This window comes from Colias eurytheme, chromosome 2 (genome assembly GCF_061535395.1).
Source record: "Colias eurytheme isolate Ceu_HAF_F1 chromosome 2, ilColEury1 Martin Lab GWU primary, whole genome shotgun sequence".
Taxonomy (NCBI): domain Eukaryota; kingdom Metazoa; phylum Arthropoda; class Insecta; order Lepidoptera; family Pieridae; genus Colias; species Colias eurytheme.
Window position 1 is genome coordinate 8,001,009 of NC_142981.1, and position 11,244 is coordinate 8,012,252.

General features: G+C 35.3%; 1 protein-coding gene across 1 annotated transcript; it reads right to left on the minus strand.

Moving 5' to 3' along the window:
- LOC149910521 (uncharacterized) lies at positions 1–5,893 on the minus strand. The gene is made up of 2 exons (XM_090109415.1): positions 5,400–5,893; positions 1–707 (listed from the first exon to the last, which is right to left on the minus strand). Exons 1-2 carry the CDS (start codon positions 5,620–5,622, stop codon positions 1–3), a joined length of 930 nt encoding a protein of 309 aa, XP_089965541.1. The 5' UTR covers positions 5,623–5,893.
- Positions 5,894–11,244: the final 5,351 nt, after the last annotated feature.

An 11,244-nucleotide genomic window follows, 5' to 3' on the forward strand; every position in this document is an offset into this window, starting at 1 on the left:
TTACAAGTCGTATATTTGGGAATCTTCTGAAAAATTTGTGTAATATGACTCGGCTGACATGTTGGAATCAGCTGGTGATGAAACATTTTGAATGGTTGTTTGTGGTATAGTGGGGGATGGTGTAGAACCGGATGTATAAGCCTGAGATTGTTGTTGTGGCGGCAAGATGTTAGTCCCTCGTTGGTAAACAGGAAAAGAGTTTATGGGTTGTTGCAGTATGGTGTATGTTGGTTGAGAAAGAGGCTGAACACGCCTACCAAGTCTTATCTGTTTAAATACGTTAAGAATACTAATCTTAGCATCGAGTTTTTCATCTGCGGTTAAATTTTTGAGTGATGGGACAAGAGACAATGCAAAGTTTACATCTTCATCAACATTAGTCTCATTTAATGCTTTTAATATTGCTTCATCCAAATCCGTATTCTTCGAAACACGAGTTTTCTTCTGGCGAGGAGGTGCGGAAGGTGCGGAAGCGGATGGAGCAGTTTCTTCATCATCTTCCGCATTTTCTGAAGTATCCTGGGCCAGGTTCAGGTTACCTTCCGTTTGACGATTTTCCATGCATGGAAGTAAAAATAATAATTGTTCAAAGTATACGTATTTACGCCTCTTGACCGAAGCCTGCCCCGACTTTGTGTTCTTTTGTGCATTTAATTCTCGGCGAAAGCAAGTCCGTAAATTGGCCCATTTTTTTTGTATATCGCGGCCTGAAAAATAATAAAATATAATTAATTCATTACAGGTATCTGGCTACTGGAGCAAGTTTCAATTCATTGTCTTTTGATTATCTGATGGGAGCTTCTACAATACGAGATATTACAAAAAGTACATGTGAGCAAATATGGAATATGCTTCAACCGTTATATATGCCAACCAAACTAGAAGATGACTGGATTGAAATAGCAGACGAATTCTACAGTCGCACAAATTTTCCAAACATCATTGGAGCGATCGATGGCAAACATATACGGATGATACAGCCAGAACATTCCGGTTCATCATATTTTAACTACAAAAAGTTCTTCTCCTGCGTTTTGATGGCTTGGACAGATGCCGATTATAAATTTGTGTACATTGATGTTGGTTCTTATGGAACAGCTAGTGATTCGGAAATATTTAAAACATCAGAAATGGGTAAACGGCTTTCCGAGAATCGACTAAATATTCCTTTTGGAAGGCAATTGCCTAATGATGATGTCGGAGATGTTATTCCATTCTCAGTCGTAGGCGATGAAGCGTTTGGACTTGGAAATCATATATTACGCCCTTATGCAAAAAGAAATTTAAACTACACCAAGCGAATTTTCAACTATAGACATACAAGAGCTCGACGCATGGTTGAATGTACTTTCGGGATTCTAGCTAATAAATGGCGTATTTTTCACCGTCCAATTGACGTAAATATTAATTTTTGTGTTAAAATTATTAAAGCTTGCTGTGTCCTACACAATTATGTACGAATCAAAGATGGAATACATTTTAAAGACACTCTCTACAGTTGTACTATGAATAACTTCAATACAAATGGAAATAACCGAGGAAAGAACCACCTTTCCGAGCAGGAAATTTTTGTGTTGTCAGATAATATTGGTCAGGGTTTTGGCGCTATGCTCAACAATTTAGGGCTTAAAGTCACTAATATTTGCACTCCTAACAGTTCATTTAATTATATAATCAAATCACTTGATCATTTCAGCTTTAATAAGAATAATATTGTAATTATACTATATGGAGATAGTTTAAATGTAAAAAATAAGGATATTGATGTAGGATTTCAAAAAATGTTGGAAATTAGTAGTAAGACTAAATGTAAATTTATGTTGTGTACATTGCCATACCTACCTGGTTTGACACAAGAACAAAATAGATTAATTCATAATATGAATTTAAAATTGTATAATGTAACAAATCATCATCGTGATGCATTTATTTACTTTGACATTAATTTGTGTATTAAATCTTTTACTTTGACAAAGAATACAGTGTATCTGCCATCTAGATATAAGCGAGAACTTGCTATGTTAATAGCATATAATATTAACCAGTCTGGTACATGTTCGGTATCAGACCCTGGATCTACTATAATTTTATGTAGTAGTAATTATATACACCAACCTAGTGTTGACAGAAAATCTAGCCCTAAGCTAGATTTAAACTAGTATATAAGACAACAGCTAAGCAGACCTTTTCTATTGTACATCAAAACATTCAAGGCTTGGCTAGCAAATTATTAGAAATAGAATTGTTTTTAAATCATAATAGTATTAAGGTTTTTTGTGTAACAGAACATTGGCTTAAACAATGTCAGTTGTTAATAAATATTGATAATTATAAATTAAAAAGTATATACTTCAGGACATATGCTATTCATGGAGGTTCTCTTATTTTTGTACATAATAGTGTAAAATGCAAAGAACGAACTGACATTGTTAGTCTTTCTGTAGAACGGACCATTGAACTGTCCTGTGTTGAACTGGAGCGTTACATTATTGTTTGCGTTTATAGACCCCCTTCCAGTGACTATAATATGTTTGAGACAGTCATGGAAGAAATATTAAAGCGTTTAAGTAGGAGTAAAAAAAAAGTTATAGTATGTGGTGATTTTAATATTGATATACTTTTACAAACACAAACGGCAACACGAATTGTTAATTTGTTTCAGTCATTTAATCTGTATAAACTTTTTAATGAACCCACACGAATTACACCTACTTCTGCAACCTGTATTGATAATATATACTGCGACTGCATCTGTTTAGAGAAAAATATTCTCAATACACTCACTTCGGATCACTGTGGCCAGAAAGTAGTTTTTGAATGGGATTGCTTACCTGAATTTAAAAGAATTAATGTTAGGCCTATAACTAAAAAAGGCATTAATAAATTTAGAGATAATATTAATAAAAACCTGCCCGTACTGAATGATCAATCCTGTCATAATAATCCTTGTGAAATGTTTAAAAATCTTTTTAATTTAGTTCATAATGAATTTGAAAAAATATTTAAAGTTAAATCTTTAAATATTACCAAGGATTTACCATTTAGTAAATGGGCGACACCTAGCATACATAGGTGTAGGATCGTTCTTTATGAGTTATATGGTATGAAGCAATATAATAAAGACCCATCTTTTCTTAGATATGTTAGAAATTACTCAAAAACTTTTAAAATTGTTTGTTTTACTGCGAAGCGTTTGTATATCAGAGATAAAATACGCGACTCGGATAATAAAGTTAAAACAGTTTGGTCTATTATTAATGGTGAAATGGGTAAAAGCAAATCAAGTAATACCATAAAACTTGTACATAATGGCATGGTTATTGACAAAAATGCTGATGTTGCGCTTGCTTTTGAAGATTTCTTTAGTAGTGTCCCTGCTAGCATTACTAATAATTTAAACTCGTCTTCAGTACTTGCAGAGACCTTTTTGAGGGACCATGTTGCGGGGTGCAGTACATTGTTTCAATTGCGTCACGTAACTGCTAATGATATTGTTACAGCATTTAAGACACTTAATTTAAAAAACACTTGTGATCTTTGGGGAATGTCCGTAAATTTAGTTAATAATATAATATAAAATATTGCAAACAATTTAGCTTTCATATTTAATAAGTGTTGTGACGATGGTACATTTCCTAATTTACTAAAGCTTAGTAAAGTTATACCTCTTTTTAAGAAAGGCGATCAAGAAGACTGTAACAACTATAGACCTATCTCGATTTTACCAACATTAAGTAAGGTATTCGAAAAGTTAATATTAAACCAATTGACTAGTCACTTTGCTTCTAATAATTTGCTGCACACCAAACAGTTTGGTTTCACAAAGGGGCGCTCAACCACAGATGCTGGAGTTGCACTACTAACACATATATATAAGGCATGGGAAAACTCAAAAAATGCTTTGGGGATATTTTGTGACCTCTCCAAGGCATTTGACTGCGTTGAACATTGTACATTATTGCGTAAACTTAATCACTATGGGATTAAAGGACAAGCTCAGAACCTCATAGCCTCATACCTGCATGATAGGATACAAACTGTAGTTGTTAATGGAGAACGTTCTAGCGGTGCGTCAATTAACATTGGTGTTCCACAAGGATCTATTTTAGGACCCTTCTTGTTCTTGGTATATATCAATGATCTACCTTATTATTTACAGGATAGGTGTGAAATAGTTCTGTTTGCAGATGATACCTCATTAATATTCAATGTGGATAGGCATGACCCAAATGTTGACGAAGTGAACAGTACTCTTTTACACATATCCGACTGGTTTACTGCTAATAATTTATTATTAAATGCCAAAAAAACAACTTGTGTTGAATTTTTACTACCTAACGTTAAAAAGTTGAGCAGAAATATTACCTTGAACGGGGAGGTATTACACCCTACAGAATCGACTGTATTTCTTGGGTTAACATTGGACGAGAAACTACAGTGGGGAGCCCATGTCAACACCGCTGCAGGTAAGCTCAGTTCAGCAGCATATGCAGTCCGAAAGGTAAGGCATCTCACCGATGAAGATACAGCTAGATTGGTTTATTTCAGCTACTTTCATAGTATTATGTCCTATGGAATTCTACTATGGGGCAGGGCAGCAGATATAGAAACTATATTTATCTTACAGAAAAGAGCCATTCGCTCTATATATAATTTACGTGCTCGGGACTCACTAAGAGATCTCTTTAAGAATACTGGTATCCTTACTGTACCATCACAGTATATATTTAATAATATTTTGCATGTACACAAAAATGCCAACGTACACACAAGAGTAGGTGATAGACACTGTTATGGCACAAGGAACAGAAATAGAATTGAAATGCCATTTTTCCGATTAGCTAAAGTTAAAAATTCATTTATGGGTCAAGGTATACGCTTTTACAATAGAATTCCTCATAATATTAAAGAGTTTGGTAGTGCTAAATTTAAAACTTATGTAAAAAATATATTAGTTCAGAGAGCCTATTATAGCATTAAGGAATATATGGAAGATGAAAATCCATGGAGGGTTGGCGCGTAAGAACCACAGGACAGTTCTTTGGCATATTATGATATATTATGTAGTTAGATTTAAGTTACAGATTATGTAATATTGACAATATGATTTTAAAAGAGCAACTATGGAGTTTCTTGCCGGTTCTTCTCCATAGATACTGCTTTCCGAATCGGTGGTAAATGTTAAAAATACTTATGTAATGACGATTCGAAAGTGCTACTAAAAGTAGTCTAATTGAATAAATAAATGTTTGAGTTTGAGTTTGAGTTTGAGTTTGAGTTTGAAGAAATAATATGAATAATGTTCGGCAATACATGTCGTCATACTTTATATCTCCTGCAGGCTCAATTCCGTGTCAATATAATAAAGTGTAATGTAAATAAATAAAAATGTATCGTACCTTGATTTGTTTTATTTTGAGCACTAAGCTCATTCCAATCAGGAACAACAGCTTCGCAAACTTCCTCCCACAGTTTTTTTTTTACATTTACGTCACAGTACTCTTTTAGATTTTTCTTGTAAAGTGCAGGGCGTTTTTCGACTTCCTCGATCAAAGTAATGATCGAAGATTCCGAAATAAGCGACTGAGAAAGTGACGCCATTTTACACGCGCGGCCGACCATTCGCTGTCAAAGCTCAGAGCGAACTAAACTATCGGCTTAGTCGGCCGACTAAAAAATCGTCGTGTGTGCGCGTGTGGTAGGGAGTCAATACTGATTATACAGTCGGCCGATAGTTTACCGACAGTTTAGTTTGAATTGAATCGGGAAGCCCATCAAACTTGTTTATCGGCCGATACCTAATCGTCATAGTGTGCGCATTTGCTTACATCTGCGTACTGATTAAGAGCCCGACCAAACTATCTGCCGATAAAAAGTCTGTGGTCTGCGGGGGCTCTAACAATTCTATACAATGTTTTATTAATTTTCATTGTGCGGTGTGACCACTCTTTTCAACAGTTGGTTAGAAACTAGCAAATAGTCGGCAGACTGTTGGATAGTTTGCGCACTCATAACCGACTGAACTGTTTAGTTGGCTCGGTGTGCGTACTAGCAGGCCAACCCGACTAAACTATCGGCCGATAAAAAGTCTGTGGTCTGCGGGGGCTCTAGATTACAAAATAAAATACAGATGGAGCATGACAACCGCCCGTCGCCCTTGTCAAAGAAAATACGAAATCAAAAGCAAATACGTCGCTGCACCAGTGCTATAGCGATTCTAGTGTCATGCAATACGTCAAAAGGGGTTTGCTATTTTAGTAAAAAAATGCTGTCTTGTGATATCAAAACGCTGTAAAATTTGTTCCCGAAAACAAACAAAAAGATAAAACATCGTTTTACAGGTTCTCTGTAGATTATTTGGCTTATTTAATTTTGTATACAAATAATAATTTTACATATACGAAGGAATACAAAACTTCAACGTATGCTGCCAGTATTTTGAAAATGAATTTGCCATTTTTATGGGTAAAACGGTAAAATGGTTAAAAGATCTTCGAGGTAGTGCTGTTGGATTTTTCGATCGTGAATGTGATTATTTGTATAGTGCAATAAAGGTTCATGGTCATTATAAGATAATTTTAATAAGCATAATACTTTTTTTTGTTACTTTTATATAGCTTAAAAACGTCAGAGTCGTTTTCGCCCGCGATTTAATTCATTTGAACTCCGTGATGGATATGAGGAAAATAAAATGTCCCGTATTCTCTACTAAAAACTACCGCTATTCGCATTCATATATTTTGAAAAATAAAAAATAATATAACTAATTATTATACTTAGTTAGTTAATATTGAAACTTTTTTTTATGTAATTTATTTAATTGAAAATTGAATACAATTATTTTGTCCACATATTATAACTTTAGTAGGCAGGTACTTTATGTAATAAAATAATTTTTACAATATTATAAAAGAAAAATATCATTAACCCGAAATTATATTAAAATAAAAATTAAAAATTGACTGCTAATTTATGTATATAGCCTACGTCACCGCCACTAACATAATAATTCAGATGATTGCAATGAAACCTCACAACTCAAAATCGGTCCAACGGTTAAATCGGTTTATACTGCAGGGCATGTCAAAGAAATATTATACATACATACATACATACATAAACTCGAAAAACATAACCCTCTTTTTTCCGTAGTCGGGGAAAAATTTGGGAAATTTTTCGATATCTGGTAACATTACACGCACACAGAAGCACCGTGTACGTACAGTGCAGCGGCGAAATGACAGCACACATAGCTTTATTGAAAATGACGATAAATCATTCGGTTTAGTTCGGCAACGCTCCATCTATATTGACAAGGATGTGTTTTCATCTTTCTTTCATTTTTTTTTTTATAATTCGTATTCTGCGAATGTCTCCAACGTGGTCTTTTAAATTTCATAACGCGGTGGGACCTGTTAAGAATTATAGGAGCATATTATGATGGGAATAAAATATGTCAAATTGAACTTTATAAAAATCTAATATATCAAAAGAAGTTCCGAACTAATCCTAGTGTAATAAGAATAAGATAACTAAGGGTGGATTTCACCAAACAAGAGAATTCGAAGACTTACCTATTCTTGTTTGGTGAAGTCACGGGGTTTGTATCAACTATCATGTATTGTATCACAATCTCGCCTGCGATGTGGTCTAAGATGGAGCGCGCTTCCCTAGCTGAGGTATTCACTCTACCCTTGAAGACCCCCATATCGTACTCATCGGGGAACACAGATTCAGGAAGAATGTTCCAGTCCAATACAATTTGTATACATATTTCTGAATAGTTCGTTTACCTAAAAGAGGCTCTCTAAAATAAAAAGAGCAATTTACGATAATGTAGTTTCGGAGATAAAAATTAAAAATACTCTTCAATTCTAAGTTTACTTGTAATAGTCGAGCTTTTTCTGATAGGCTTATTTCTGTAGTTGTCTCGGATAAAATATAGTTATAGATTAATAAAATAATAAAATACAGTACCTACCCAACCTTTGAGTATATGGGTCTATACTCAAAATACCCAACATTAAAGTAAGTAGATTCTCAACTCTGTGGTCGAATTAATGTTCGGAAAAACCGCAGGTAACTACTTAAACGTTCACTTTGCATAAAAAACACTTCATTTAAATTCCCAACGATTTATATGTTTTCTGCTTTGCTTTACCCTTATACAAGGTGGGCCAAAAGAAATCACCCTATTGGAAGATGCTCTCATTTTTGCAAATGGCCGCCAATGTCAAATCTGTTTTGACATTTGTGTACTGGACAGATGTAGAATACAAGTGAACAAGCCATGGAGCGATACAGTACCCAATAACGCGGAATAATCGTGTCAACTTTTTTGCGTAACAATTCGTCGCCGATTCCCCGGCCGTCCGACACTGACTGCGCAAACACTGCGCCGTTTGGCCACCAACCTTGAAGAGTATGGGACCACACGAGACGTTGCCAAGATTGGCCGGCCCCGGAGCGCCCGTTCTGCCGAGAATATCGCCGCTGTTGCCGAGGATGTCGAGCTGTCGCCGGAAACATGCTACGGACACGGTGCACGCTATAGGGCCATGTTGACTGAGTTTTTTTCTGCCGCAATTGGACGAATTAGGACTGGAGAATATGTGGTTCCAACAGGACGGAGCAACGGCACACACTGCGCGAGCCACAACCGATATTCTGAGGGCGGCTTTCCCGGGTCGCCTCATAGCTCTCGTTTTAGCGATTTGCACTGGCCCGAAAGATCGCCCGATTTAACCGTTCCAGACTTTTTTGTGGGGTTTTTTTGAAGTCCCGTGTTTACATGAACAAGGCTGAGACCTTGGAAGCCCTCAAGGACAACATTAGACACGAGTGCGAGAATTTGTCGCCCGAAGTTCTCGCTGAAGTGATGAGAAATGCCCATGGGCGTAGCCACGGTGGGGCAGGGTGGGGCACTTGCCCCACCCTGGCTCTGACCTGGAAGGTACCTAACCAAATCTAAAAAAACTTAATTATCTAGGTACTGACTACAAAACTTAATATCCGTTATAAAATTCTCACTCGAAAGTTGTCAATACAAAAAAATGCGATCTAAACAAAAAGCTTGCGATTTTATGTTACATGATTTAAATCACTTTTGGTGCCAGAAAAAGTACCTAGTGTAGTACTATTACCCCATTCAAAGCTGTTTTTATTTAGCCAAATTTGCACTAAATTTCCAATCAAATTTTACTTTTGTTTTAGGTTAAGTTATTGATAGATCCAGGTGGAGCTACGCTCGCAATCTATACTTATAATAAATCTGTAGAGAGGCCAATTCTGTACATGAAATATATTAAAAAAAAAACTATGAAGGGGTGATAAGGGATCGCTACTGATGCCAAAAATGCAATCAGTAAAATTTTTGTCTGTCTGTCTGTCTGTCTGTCTGTCTGTCTGTATATTCGTTATAGAAACAAAAACTACCCGACGGATTTTAACTAAATTTGGCACAATTATTCTTCATACTCCTGGGCAGGTTATAGTAAAAGAATCATGTAAATCGGTGTAGAAACACCAAAGTTATACATGAAATACGTTATAAGTCATCGCGCGTGTATACAGAATCATGCCATAAGGATTATTTTTGTGTATCAGTTGCCGCGTTCGACGCGCTGCGCAGCGGGAGCTATAAAAATTAAAAAGGCGGCGGGTCTGCACCCGTTTCGCGTTGTCACGGCATCACGTGTGAATGGCTGAACCGATTTCGATTATTCTTTTCTATTATATATTCCTTGAAGTACGAGGATGGTTCTTATGTAGAGAAAACGTAAATATGTACCACGGGCGAAGCCGGGGCGGACCGCTAGTCTTACATAAAAGTTTTTGGCCGATATCTCGGAAATTATCCATTTTAAGGCAAAAAATATTGGGATTTTTTTGTAGATAGTAAAATTTTACATCTTTTATACCTTGTAAACTTTTTTTGTAAAACTTTCCGTTTACGATTTATGGCCTATTTAATGAGCCGGTTAATCGTTTTTGGCAAGTAACTCTTTAAATATTGGATTAATCAATGAAATGCATAGGCATTATCCATTTATTAAGATTACTTTATTTGAAACTTTTTTTCTAATGCTTTTTGAGTTATTTAACGTTTGGCGAAAAATAGAAAATTTCAAGGTAAGTATGTATGTTTCGTATACAGGGTCTCCCACTATTGGTATACTAAGCGCGAAGGGACTTTTAGTTTTGCATATACTGATCACGTAAAAAATACTTGAACAACAAAATTACATCAAAAATTTTTTGCTAAATTTTTCCTGAAAATCCATGTTTTCTTCTCTAATTTCGCGCAGCCGGCATAATATACCGCTTCGCTAATGTGAGCATTTTGTCTCATTAGTATACCAACAGTGGGACACCCTGTATATTTCGTACAACTAAATAATATTGAGTAGTTATTTTATATTCGGATGCAAGGTGAAAATCCACTTGCATTGGAAATTTATTGTTCGTTTTCATTACATCCGTAAAAAAACTTTTGGCCTGCCACGTCACCCGCCGAGTGGCGGCATTTCTACATTATAAGTAGAACAACTCAAAAAATATGGTCACTAGAAAAAAAATTCAATTGATCTAAATCAATCAATTGATCTAAAGACTATGTACATACATGCATTTAACTCATTAATCCAATATTTTAACGATAAACCGGTTCATTAAATAGGCCATAAACCGTAAATAGTAAGTTTTACAAAAAAGTTTACAGAATATAAAAGATGCGAAATTTTACTTTCTACAAAAAAGTCTTAGTAACTTTTCAAGATACCGGTCAAAAACTATCAGATTGCGAGCAAAGCTCCACCTGGATCTGTCAGCACTGTGTTTTTATGGTCAATAAGTGACCATAAAAACCTAAAACAAACATGAAATTGGATCGGAAGTGCAAGGTTTTGCTTTATTTATGTCTACCATTTGAAATGGTTTATTTTTCCATTTACATAGACATGTTTAGTACCTATATTTTATGGTAAAAAGGAATCATTTATTGGTTTATAAAGATAAACTATATTATGTATGTATAATATTATAGGGATCAAATTTACATATACGGCTGTATCTTTTGTTTGTTTTGATTTTTTCATTATTATTTCAGCTTAATACCGCCACGCGTTTTTGAAAAAAAAGGTATTTTTAGACAGACAGACAGACGAACAACAAAGTCTGCCTGTCGGTTTGTCTGTCAACACACTTTTTCTCAGGAACACGTGGAGGTATCAAGCTGAAATTTAT